We start from the raw sequence: 14062 nt of genomic DNA, 5'->3' as shown, positions 1-14062 counted from the left end.
TCTTGTTCTTTTTTTTTTTCTTTTTAATATTATAAATAATATATAAGAAGGAAAAAAATATCACCGAATGTTCACGATCGATGCGTTCAACTTTTTTTTTTTCCTTTTTTTTTTTTTTTTTAACACAGACGCATCGATCACGCTGTAAACTTTGACCTCGTTATACATCCGATGCTCTTCTGACCCCTTCGTTCGCATTCGCACCGGCCAGTAAAAAAACGTAAAGAAGAATAAGAATAAAAAAAAGAAAAAAGAAAAAGAAAAGGAAAAGAAAAAGAAGATGAAGAATAAAAGAGCATAGATTTCGATCTTTGTCGTATAAATTTAAAAAACGATAAGCCATCGACGACTGTTCAACGAACTGAGAATAACATGGTGGATACACGGTATCGTTTATGTTAATAAGTTCAAATGTGTTGCATATTGTATTATATACAGACACGTGTCGTTTTATAAGTCCGACGTGGAAATTTCTTTTTATTTTTACTTTTGTTTTGTTTTGTTTTGTTTTGTCTTTCTTTCTTTCTTTCTTCTTTTTTTTTCTTTTTCCTTTTTTTTTTTACTGGCTAGAAATAAATGACCACGAAGAATCCGTCCTGCTCGCGTCTTTCCTATTGTACATCGCATTTTTTTTCTTTTTTCCTTTTTTTTTTGTTCTTTTTTTTTTAAAGCTTGGAACACACAAGAAATTTATATGTAAACGATATAGATACAATATTTCTTCGATACTCTTTTTTTTTTCTTTGAAGAAAATTAATTAGATATTTTATTAAAAGGAAAAAAAAAAAAAGAACAAATGAAAAAAGGTATGTGCGTGCGTGGATAATTTTAGATCGTTTTTAAATTCGAATATTACGTTTACGTGAACCGATAATTACTAAAAATGGTCTATGAATTATTTGATATATCAACACTATTAGCTAATATAAAATTGCACTTTTTTAACCGTCTTTTGTTTTATATATTGTATTAAATTTAATTGTTATAAAAGTTATATAGCCCATTTTTTGTGAAAAATGCATATTGAGAAAACCCGTTATTTTAATTAATTATAAATAAAAAGGTTAACATTATGTGTTGCTTAAAAAGAAATTTGCACCACTTTCATAATGTAACTTTTAATATTAATACAATATTAATGTATTCTTTTATTTCAATTATTAATCATTTGAATTTATTAAAATTTGTTAACAATTATTAACATATGTCTCTGCGTATAAAAAAATTTTTTATTTAAAAACAAATATATGCTATTATATAAACAATTCGTAAACAATTCGTGGATCAAGATATGCGTGTAAAAATTTCAAAACGATCAAAAACATTATGATTAATACGATTGATCGCATGACTATTTTTTATAATTATCGGTTCTCAATCATCTCAATTATTAAAAACGCATTATCATCGGGATCTTGTTATAATATCGTATTGATCGAACGGGATTTTATTTTGCTTTGGGTTATTTGTTTGTGATTGTGTGGATAAAAATAAAAATTAAATATTAAAAACAAACGCGCGCGATCAAATGAAAAAAAGAAAAACAAAAATATTAATCGAACAAATTTTTAAATTTCAATATACGATTTATGATTTCTCACTTTCGTTCATCTTAAAACGTTAATTCTAATGGCACTAATGCTAATTAATTACGCGTGTATTTTGTTTACGTGTATTTGTGTATATATATATACGCTATATATATATATAATTTTTTTTTTTTCTTTCTTTTTTCGTAGTGATTTTATTTTCAAAGATTATTATATATTTAGATAATAATAATATTACGATTATTTTTTTTTTCTTCTTCTTCATTATTGTCTGTTCACATTTAATATACTTAACCACCTAGCTAAAACGAACACGTGTTTCGATACAAAAGGTATCAAACCTCTAATACCTCAAACCCTATATATATATATATATGTATTGTATGTAAATATATGTGTGTGTGTGTCGCGTGTATTATAAATATATTCATTTATTTATTTATTATATAAGCTTTTGGTATAATAATACCGAGTTCACAAAATGTGGTGGGAATAAAAAAAGAAGAAGAAGCAACTAGTAACTCATAACCAATCACGATTTTGTTAATAAAACGATGAACACATAACGAAATCTCTCTCGTAATATATTTATAATAATATATACTATTTATTATTATTATTATTATTATTATTATTATTATTATTATTATTATTATTATTATTATTATTATTATTATATATACGTATGTGTATGTTATATATTCTTAACGCGAGAATACACATAACATACGAAATAGGTCAAAAGTTGTTAAACCCATTTTAAAAATTAATTACTATTATTCGAGACGATTTTAGGATAATTTCTTTTATCGATTACAAAATTGCTAGCTTAGCTCGTAAACTTTGCAATTTTTATGACAATTTTTGCAAGCACAGCGAAGAAAAGTAATTAATTTTTATAATATGTGTTCACATAACTTTTGGGACCATCTTGTATTTGTTCGAGTGTAATCATTGATAAAACGCTAATAGCCTCTTGTTTTTTTGTTTATTTGATGCTGTTGATAATGTAGTAGTAATTACTATTATCTTTTATATATATATATATTTCTTTAATTTATTTAAAAATCGACTCGATCCTTTGAAATACTATAGTGCAAAAAGTGTGCTTTTCAAAATCACGTTGATTCTTTTTCTTTTTTTTTTTTTTACATCTCCTCTTATTTTATTTTATTTCATTTTATATAAATGGCAAGAGTGCTTGAGATCCAACGTGACAAACGTTTACAAAATTCTTTGTGTTTTTTTTTTCTTTTTTTTTTCATTTTTATTATTAAAAGCAAAAAAAAAAAAAAGAGAATAAAGTCTCGTCACTTTACGAAAATATTTAAAAAGTAATCGAAATTTTGTCAATTTCTAGTTAATCTTTTATTTTCATTACGCGCGTTTCGTTCGTTCATTCATTTATTTTTTCTTTTTATTTATTTCTATTTTTTAAATAATTCATTCGCGTTTCGATTGTGGCAAAGAAAAAAATAGAACAAAAAATATATAAATCGAAACGTATCTCTAAGCGTACGCGTGTATTATTTATGTATACGTATGTGCGCGCGCGTGTGTGTGTACGTGTATAACACACACACACTAATTAGTTAGTGCAAATAATTAGCTACTTATTAATTATCTACTATGAAAAAAGTAGTGTGCAATTGATACACCTGATCATTGGTGCAATATGGCAAGTGTAATTCATAAAATGGCACCATTAAGAAGGATATAGGACATTTTTTTTATCTTCTTTTAATTGTGTTTTGTTTTTGTTTTTTTTTTCCTTTTTTTCATTTCACTTCTAATAACGTCACACATCCAAAAAGGATAGATTTTTCTTTTTTCTTACGTATCATTATACTCATTTTTTTTCTTAAATTTTCCTCTTAGCCCTCCCACTCCTCCTACACCCCTCTCCACTTCTTTTCTTTATTTTAATAATCCTTAACAATATATAAAATATTGTTTCATTGGGTTTTTTTGATCAATAATACGTGTCGTGTATATGTTTGTGTATTCGTATGCGTATACACACATATGTGTACCAAATCGGTAAACTTAACATTTTTAGAGACGGGTCCGTAATTTTTGAAACAATTATTAACCAGTTAAGTGTGCTTGACGACTATATCCGTCATGGAAGAATGGCAGAATTTTGTGTTTTGACGGCTATATCCGTCATGCGTAAAATTTTGATACAATTTGATATTTAAATTGTAATTCTGGCGAAAACTAAATTATATTCGTAAATATTAATATGTTTAGAATGTTTAGGGGTCAGAACGAAATGAAATAAACAAATGAAAATTATAGATAATTTGAGTTGGACATTAGATCTTTGATTATCCCGATTTTTATCTTGACGTGTCATAACCAAAAAAACAAAGTATATTAGATTCTCCATCTGTGATGATGTCCGCGATGTCTAACCAAGGAAAAAAAACAAATTGATGAATTTGATTTTTTTTAAGTTTTTCGTTAATTATGTGTAAATATAGCTTTACGTTGATCCATTGTTTAAATATTACTTATAAATTCATTCATTTTTTAAAATAAAGTCATTTTTTTGACCGAATATTTCAACAGCGCCACTTACTCTGTGTTTGACGACTATATCCGTCATCGCTTGATTATCGCGAAACACACTAGGGCGCACTTTGCAAAATGATCGACACAGTTAACTGGTTAAAAAATCAATATTACTCGAGTCAATTGTTATTTTTCACATTGTAAAATTATGAAATTAATAATACGTCAAATTGCGATCGTCAATTTCAAGTCAATAAAAAAACAGTGTGTTAATTAATTTTAAAAATTAAATTATTCCATCTAAAGAAACTTTTTGGCCCACCAGGTATATTATATTTTGCAGTTATATACCTTCATCTTTAATTTCATTTAATTAAATTCTTTTTTTGTTATATATATATAATAAGTTATCTTTTTCTCCTCTTATCAAACTCTCGATTAACTTTAATATTTACTTTGTTTTCTATTTTTTTTTCTTTTTTTTTTTTTTTTTTTTTTTTTTTTTTTTTTTTTTTTTTATTCTTTTTCGTCTTAGCTTTGGTTTTGTTTGGTTTGGTTTAGTTTGGAAAATTTAACGAAACTATCACCATATTGTGCTAATCGCGAGAACGAGATTGATTGATAACGATCTATATATTTTTATTCGAAGTACATGAAATCAGTCGGTATATACTTCTCCTAATTGATCATTCTCTCGTTCACAATTCTACGTATAAAAATATGAATTACTGTTGCTACTGCCGTTGTTGTTGCTGTTGTGTTGTGTTGTTACTGAAGGGTATGATATGACCACGAGGGGGTGGTAAAAGTTCGAGGAATGGTTGCAATTAAAATATAAAATGATAAAGTTTAATCAGCGATCAGCAGTCGTTTGTCAACGCTGAAGATAAGATTTGTTTGTGTGTGTGTGTGTGTGTGTACTATATTTGTACGAAAAAAAAAAAACTAACATTCTGATAGAAGATCGAATAAATAAAAAATGAAAACTTATATGTTAATTAAATAGATAAAAATTTGTTGTACGGTGGGATGTGTTTTTGATCAAACGGCTTGAGAAAAAAAGAAACGCATATTAAAATAATTTTAGTCGTATAAAATAATTTGTTTGGTTGTTTCGTTCTAGGTTGGACTGTTGGAAATATGCTATGGGAGATGAAGAAAAAGAAAGAATAATAATTTTTTTGTGGAAGTATAATCTCACTCGTCGATCACCTTTTACGTAGCCGTGAGAGTTTCCAAGATGTCTTCGGGACTTTTTTTCATTCTACGAAAATTTTCCCAATGTTCCTTCGGTACTGTCCACTCGAGAAAAGTTTCGAGATTTTTGGTAAGAATTTCTAATTCTGTTAGACCTTTACCGGTTGCAGGATCCTTCCCAGCAGATATCAGAGAATCCTGTAGGACTTTGTCGATAAGACGTTTACCGAAGCCCAACTCATCTAATCTTTCTTGTTTGCTGATCCTCTTCAATAGTACGGCCAATAACAGACGCATCCTTTCTACTGTCATAGTTTTGTATTTGGTAGTATTGGTAACTTTATCGTTGGAATCGTTAGAGGAAACTGCACCAAATGAATTCGAGGAAGAACCTTCGATATCAGGGCCCCCATCGAGTTCTGGGTGACACGATTTCTCATGACTCTCTAGGTCACTTTTAATTCGGAAAAAACTTTTGCAACGTTTGCAACCGTACGGTTCGCTTCTACCGTGTATACATTTCATATGTTTTTTCCAATGCGGTAATTGGGTAAAACCGGCGTTACATTCGACACACTTGAACGGTCTTTCCCCTGTGTGCCTTCTCGTGTGCAATTTCAATGCGGTGGAATGTGCGAAGGCTTGCCAACATACCAAACATCGGAACGGTCTTTGTCCCGAATGCGTACGTTGGTGGACAGTTAATTGAGATTTTTGGGCAAATCTTTGACCGCAAGTGGCACAACCGTGTGGTCTGTCGCGCGCATGAGTCCTCATATGCTGCGGTAAATGTCCTTTGAAAGTTTTATTACAGATAACGCATAGGAACGATTTAACGTCACGGTGCAGACACTCCAAGTGTTTCTTCAAAGCGTCACGCCTAACGAAACCCCTGCCACATATTTCACATTTATGATCCTTTTGACCGTTGTGTCGTTTAACGTGCAACGCGAGATTTGCCGCACAAGTGAAAGTACCCGAGCAAAGGCCGCAATGATAGGGTTTTACCTGGCTATGGGTACGACGATGTTGAACCAATTGGCCACCCCTAGCAAAGCTCTTCTCGCATTCCGGACATTTGTAAGGTTTAAAACCGGTATGGGTTCGAACGTGCAGCTTTAAACGTTCCTTCAATGGAAACTCCTTGCCGCACTCGTCACATTTGAAAACTGGCCCGGCACCGTGAACTACCTTGAAGTGATTTCTCAGGCCACCGCTACCCTTAAAACGTGCATCGCAAACTACACAACAATATTTCTTCTCTAATGAATCATTTTGATTATGATATTCGTTGCCAACGTCCTCGTCCAATCTTTTAATATCATCGTCGCTGAAATTTGAACTATTCCGAATATCGCCAGTTACTATTGTCGATACTTGGGATGATGCTGGTGATGATGGTGACAGTGACGATTGCGATGATCTAGACGAATTCTTTTCCTTAATTAATTTCGTTCTGTCTTGACTAACGACGTTGTTGTTCTCCCTTTCTACCAACAAATTTGCCTGGATAATCGCGTCTATCTTCAATCTTAATTCTTTTTCTTGATTATCCTCGGTCATTGGTATTATTCTTTCCTCATCTGTCGATATAGATGAGTTCAATTCGTCCCTACTAATATCTAAATTCTTTGCACGATCCCTGAATTTATTTATCAGGACTACTTCGGCGGTCCCTTCGTAATCATCCGGGTACATTTCGTCCGTAATTTCGTGATTAACTTCGCTAGAAGTTTGCGATAAAGAACAAGAATTAGATCTTTCACGACGGAACACGTAAACTTCGTCATTAAGACTGTCTTTGGTTTTATCCAAGTCCAAATAACTTGGAATTTCTTCCTCGTACAAAACGGATAATTCATTATCATCCTCTTCTTCGATTATTTTGTCATTAGTACTATCACTGATGTTGATTTTGTTAACGGTCATTTTATTACAATTGGACGTTAACTTTTTGGTATTTTTTCTCACTACGTTTCTCTTCTTAGACATTACCACAGATCTTTTACCATTATTATTAACGTTTCGATAATTATTCGAATTATTTTTTATTTTTTTCTCCGTAGTACCATTACCATCCAAAACGTTTAATTTTCTTTTAATACCGCATACACGTTTTATTTTCATTTCAATCTTCTCTTCTTCCACATTTATTTCGTTATCCTTAAAAATCCTCAATCCGTAATCTTGTTGTTCCTCGTCATTGCAACTACCGGAAAAACTTCTTAATGCTTTTAACGCGTCGGTAGCATCGATATCTTTGAAAACATTGTTCTCTCTAATACGCGATTGTTTAACTGGCAAAAGCTCGGTCAATTGAACCTCTTCTTGAGGTTGTTCGCTATTACCAGATACTTGCTGCTGTCCTAAGATCAATTGCTGCATATTGATCATGTTCAGGACTTAAGTTAATCACAACAGCGATCAACCGACCGACCGACCGACCAGGGTTGCAGGAGCACAAGAATAAGAGCAACAACAAGAACACGATATGAAGGAAATTAAAAAAAAAAAAACACAGGGAATTCAATTAAAAAGAGATATAGAAAGAGAGAGAATGATAAATAATAGATAGAGGGAAAATAAAATAAACAACTAATCTTCGAGCACCTCAGCCTCGAGAGACTTCGACGCCCGCGTTCGTCTATCAGAACATATCGATGAAGTTACAAAACTTCTTCTTATTCTTCTCTCACTCTCACTATATGTATGTATTTTATTCGATTAGATTAGATTAGATTATAGTAGTTCTTCTTCAACTCGGTAAATTGTTAACAGAGGTGTAGATAACATAATCGCGATCACCACCACCACCACCACCACCACTACTACCACCAAAACCACAACCACTAATAATATCACATTTATCCAAATTCAGCTGGTCTTTTGATTAATACCAACGTCATGACGAATTAATTCCTTGAGCACTTTAATTGCTACTGTGCTAAGAGAGAGACAGACTTAGAGGGAGGGAGAGAGCAAAAGGGGGGGGGGAGAGAGAGAGAGAGCTTTTAAACGTCAACGTGTTTGAGAGGGATGGTTGGAGGGTGGCAGGGTGGGAGTAGCAGAAAAAGAGAGAGAGAGAGAGAGAAACACAATCTTATCACAGATTTCGTTATCGCATTTCGCGATATTATAAACTTAATTCTCGTAAAACTTCTTCTTTTTTCTTTTCTCCAATCGTCTATTTCTCTCTCTCTCTCTCTCTCTCTCTCTTCCCCCACCCCTCGTTTCTCAAAGATTTTCACTTTTCTTCTCCTCCTCCTCCTTCTCCTCCTTCTTCTTCGTTTTTCTTCTTAATCCGAGGTAAATACGATCTTTCTCTTCCTTTTCCTTTTTATTATAGTCTTTCTTTTTGAATTATTTATCAGGAAAAAATAATTGTGAAAATATAGCAGAGGATGGATGGTTCTCGTGCAGGCGTTGGAATCACCGAGCAACAGTAGCACCCGTATCAAACAGAGATAATAACGAAATTGCCGAGTTATTTCTTTTTTTTTTTTTTTTTTTTTTAATACTCACGGCATTTTATTTAAATATTATTTTAATATTAGAATGTGATTTATAATTCATTCTAATCGTCTCTTCCCATAGTTTATCGAACGTACATTAAACATTTAGAAAAAAAAAAGAGAGAGTGTGTGAGAGTGAGAGAGGAGGAGGAGAGAGAGAGTGTGAGAGTGAGAATGAGAATGAGAATGAGATTGAGAGTGAGAATGAGAGTGAGAGTGATCAGTGATACCTTGATAAACTCTCTCTCTTAACTATCCTAACCGTGACGCACGCCACACCACGATGGAATGAAATTCTCTTTGGAAGAGCGATTGCGCGCCTTTTTACACGCAAGCGCAATCCTCGGTCGATATCAACCCGGTTTCATCCCCTCCAAATAGCACTCCTCCTCTCCTCGTTCCTCCACCCTCTTCTTCCTTCCTCGTTCCTCGTTCCTCGCCCTCGCCCTCCCCTCACACTACTCTTGCTCACTCACACTCCTCACACTTTCCTTCGATATTTTGCTTGTTAGCTTCCACTGTATTCTGTGTTCTGCTTTTGTGCTTTGCTTTTGCTCTGCTTAGCTGTCGTCCTGTGCTGCTGCTGCTGCTGTACACTGAGCTTGCTTGCTTGCTCCCTTATTTCTACCCGGCTTTTCACTCTTACTACTACCCTTCCAGACAAAACCCTAATCCCCCTTCCCCTTCTTTTTTTCCACTTTCTCCCTTCTACTCTTACTCCTCCTACTACTTCTTCTTCTTCTTCTTCTTCTTCTTCTTCTTCTTCTTCTCTTCTTCTCCTTCTTCTTCTCTTTCTTCTCTCTCTCTCTACTTCTGTACCATTCCAACCCTCTCTCCACCCCTTAATTCTCAACCTCTCGTCACTACCTATCACCTTTCACTTCCCTTTTTCCATCAAGTAGGGAGGACTAACTTAAAATTGTCTTCTCTATTAGGAATAATTTTCTCTTTTTTTTTTTTTATTTATTTATTTATTTATTTCATTATTATTTTCCTTTCTTTTCTTTATTTTGTTCTTTTTCTTTTTATATATATATTATTTGATAATCCTTCCTATTTATGTTAAAGTTATATTTATATGTCATCGGACAGCACAATAAATATATATATATATATATGTATATATTAATAATACTCGTTTTTCTATTTCTCTATATCTTTGGTTGAAATTTAATATGAATTTGTTGTATTTGATTTTATCTATCATAAAAGCCAAGCTTTCGTAGAGTGCATAATATCTTGGAATCTTCTTGTTTAATTTTTTATATTTTTGTTTTAATTTATATTAATTTGATGTATTTGATTTTACACGATAAGTAAAGTCAACTTTCTTTTTTAGAGAACCTGATATTTTTGAACACGAGATCGATATGAGTTTCCTTTTTGATAATCGTTTTGAACAGTTTCAACTTGTTGATCCTTTGAATTCTTCCTTTATGTAATTCCCAAATGGAATCTTTTAATTTCGTTCCATTCAGAATGAATTTTCTTTGGTCTATGTCCTTTAGATTTAATCAGATTAATTCTCTGATTTTTCTTTTTTTTTACTGCAGTTGGTGTTATAATTCTCCAACCCCTGCGCGTGACTAGATTTCTTGAAATTTTAAACAACAATTTCTTCTATTATCAGATTAAATCCTATACGCGTTGATCGATTAATTAATAGTTTATTATTGTATTACTTTTCTTCTGATGTTTTTCTTCTTATTAAGAATAAATGCGAATAATAGTATAGATAATTGTAATAAATTTGTTAGTTAGAGTAACTCGGTAGCACATCCCGTTCCTTATTTTTGGGAAAAATCCTAGTTAGGAAAAAGTACCCACCACCACCACCATCTGAAATAAAGGAATATTACGAAAGGACTCCCTTTTTGCTTTAATTCTTCCATCGAGAAAAAATTAGGTCTTTGGTTAGCACAGTTATTGCTTGTTTTTCTTTTGGCCACAAAATTTTTTTTAGATTAGTTAGAAAAGCTTTGAATAAAGATTTTAATAATAAAGAGAGAGGAGAGAGAGAGAGAGAGAGAGAGAGAGAGAGAGAGAGAGAGTAAGAATAAGAAATCAGATCGTTCAAACTCGTAAATTGGATTTTAAAAGGTCGACTTTAACGTTGCTTAGAGATTGTAAAACACAACAACGAGACTCTGAGAAAAGATTGTTCCTATTATTTTCTTATTCTTTCTTTTTTTTTTTTTTCTATACTGGAGGAGCACGTTAAAGACATCAATATTGATATGATAATCGTAAATCAGATTGCATGTGCATTAGAAAAATGTATGCATCTATTAAAAAGAGTTATTATATGAAATTTGTGTGTAATGATAATTTATTTTAATTTATAAAAACATTATATACATATAATAATTAGATAAATGATATCTATTTGTTATCTTGGAAGTATCTATGTTAGAATCAACTTGTAACATTAATATAATATAATATATGTATATAAGTATATATAAAAGTTACGTGACCGAATCAGAAAATATACGAGTATATAAGACGATCAATTTCCGTCGATGATTTTGCTCGAACGCCATAAGCAGCATCAAGTTCTCATCGAAATTACTCTTTCTGTCTTCTTTTTAATACAGATCCCATATATACACACACATAATTACATATAGTAAAAAAGAAAAAAAAGGAACGGTATTATAAATCATGGAAAGAAAAATGATAAATTTTCTTTGAATCGTATATGTATATCGTATATATTATAATATGTCTTTGTGTGTAAGATTTAATTCGTATAGGAATTCGTATAGGAATTCGATCTAAATTCGAGATACATAATAAACTTGATTAAATGTTAAAATCATGTTAATCTCAATACCCCATATATGAGTGACCTTTAGCATCGAAAACATCTCGTTCGATCACGTGTTTAAATAATCGTTCGATCGTCAGAAATCGATTATCCTTTCATTATAAATACACACACGTATACTTATATATACATGTGTGTATGATTTAATAATAATACTAATTAATTTTAGACGAGCAAATAAATGCACATACACACACAGATATGTATATAAATATATATATATATATATAAGTACGATCTAATAATAAGTATAATTAATTTTAAAACAAAAATGTTTTTGAAAAAGATTCTCGACCAATCAAATTGCTCGACATACGTAATGTCGTCGGAAATGTACTATATCAGAAGGATGATCGTGTGGGTGACGTCAGGAAAGAAATTTTGATTCGTCGCCCAACGTCGCGTAATGGAAGCGTCGATTTTCTACTCTCTTTCTCTCTCGCACTCATTCGTAGCATTATATAGATTAACTGGACAGACATTTGTTTGTTCGTTCGTTCATTCGTAAAAGAAAGAAAGAAAAGAAAGAAAGAAAGAAAGAAAAAGACAGAAAGAGAAAAAGAAGATTCACCGCGCACGTGTGCATGCTCGTTACTACCATCAAACTAAATATATACACAGTATATACACATACGCGAGTATGTATAAACTGGTAAAGTACTTATGGATGCATATATGCATATATATGTATACACACATACACGCGCGCGTATAAATCATGCTCCCATTTTCTTTTTGATCCACACAACGCGCACGATGCTAGTTCGTAGCGCATTGAACTTCCCAGGGAAGGAAGAAACGTTTGTAGTGTACAACTATTCGTTTTCGAGATTTCATCGTTTCGAACTACCACCATTTTCCCGCCGTTCCTCTCTCTCTCTATCTCTGTCTCTCTCACTCCCTCTATTACTTTCTCTCTCTCTTTCTCTCTCTCTCTCTTTCTCTTATATCAATCAAAATCTTCTAATTAAATTCTTACGCTAAAAGCATCATTGAAAAAAAAATGTTCGGTTATAAGAAGATCGCGAAGAAAAGCTTCTTACTTACCAGAAACGACATTACGTCGACGTTTACGGCCGTTTAAACGACGAGGAGGAAGCTTCCTTTCTAAGCGACTAGCTCGACCCTACCCTCCGTCGCCATCTTCGATGCGCTTTAAGCTTCGCCGATGAGTCGTATCAGAGCAAGAGAGAGAGCAAGAGAGAGTAAGAAAAAGAAAGAGAGAGTATGAATGAGTGAAACAGAAAGAGAGAATCAAATAGAGAGAGAGTGAGCTTGTAAGTTGGAGGGGATGAAAAGTAGACGAGATAAAATGCGCCTATGTTTCGTATTATTCCTGACAGATGGCGGGCAAAGCGCTGTCTTTACAAAATTTCACGAACACCCCTCTCGTTGTCGTCGTCATCGCGTCGTAGATATAAACGTCGTCGTCATCATCCCCGCCACCATGACAAATACTACCACCAATATTTGATGCTGCTACTGCTGCTGCTGGTGTTACTGTTGCTTTTATCGATCGAATACGCGCATGGGGGACTGTTTGCCACCGCCATTACCACCAACGTATCAAACCAAACGGAATCGTTCTTATTCGCGAATTCAAAAATTCCTTTGCGCGAAATTTTAACGCGCCACCGACGAGAGCCTTTTGATTGGCTTACACATTGGTGGTCTCTTATTTTTATTTCTTTCGTTTTATTTTTCCCTCTTTCTTTCTCTTTCTCTCTCTCTCTCTTTTTTTCTAGTTTTCTTTTATTTAAATTTATGTCAAATTGCTTCTATATCGAAAATCTCGATATCTCGATATCGATTGTTCGCGTTCGATTATTTGTTTTATTTTCATTTTAATTTTAATTGCTTTCGAGAGACGAAAGAACGTTTTTATAAAATGTTTAATTATCATTCAGGTAGCATAAATATTACTATACAATTCGATTACAACATTTTATTGAATAATTTTTGTACTTCATTTAATTTATTTATTTTAATTTCAGTGTTCATTTCGATGAGATAATATTAATTGTTTTCTTGTTTGTTATCAATACAATGTAATCAAGACGATACGATATTGTGTCACGATTCAAATCGAATTGATTAAATATTGGAACAATTGATGTACAACTCGAAATTTAATTCTGCAGATACTTCATATGTTCATAGTAAACGAACAATTAGTATTACAATATACATACGATCGTATTTTTATAAGAAAATACAGATTAATCAAAAGTTATGATAAATTGTATTCTAACAAGGAAATATACAAAAATTATCATTAAAACGTTGGAAGGATTTGTACGAATAGTATAAAATGTTTTATATCAGCTTTCTGTCGGCAACAACTAAAGTAAGTAATCAGTTATACTGATAATTTACTATACAAGCACAATGTTTTGTTACGCAGAGTGTCTCTGATAAGGGAAGGAAGAAAAATTGTAGAAGAAAGAAACTTATGG

At 32.3% G+C, this 14062-nt stretch overlaps 1 protein-coding gene across 1 annotated transcript; it reads right to left on the bottom strand.

Moving 5' to 3' along the window:
* Positions 1-4576: 4576 nt before the first annotated feature.
* LOC106792255 (zinc finger protein 37-like) lies at positions 4577-8554 on the bottom strand. Its single transcript, XM_014758525.1, has one exon. It carries the CDS (start codon positions 7656-7658, stop codon positions 5283-5285), a length of 2376 nt encoding a protein of 791 aa, XP_014614011.1. The 5' UTR covers positions 7659-8554; the 3' UTR covers positions 4577-5282.
* Between the last annotated feature and the right edge of the window lie 5508 nt (positions 8555-14062).

The sequence above is a fragment of the Polistes canadensis genome, unplaced genomic scaffold (assembly GCF_001313835.1).
Source record: "Polistes canadensis isolate GaletaPanama2010 unplaced genomic scaffold, ASM131383v1 scaffold_398, whole genome shotgun sequence".
Taxonomy (NCBI): domain Eukaryota; kingdom Metazoa; phylum Arthropoda; class Insecta; order Hymenoptera; family Vespidae; genus Polistes; species Polistes canadensis.
Note: the sequence above shows the minus strand (reverse complement) of the source record. Positions and strands in the feature narration are given on the sequence as shown.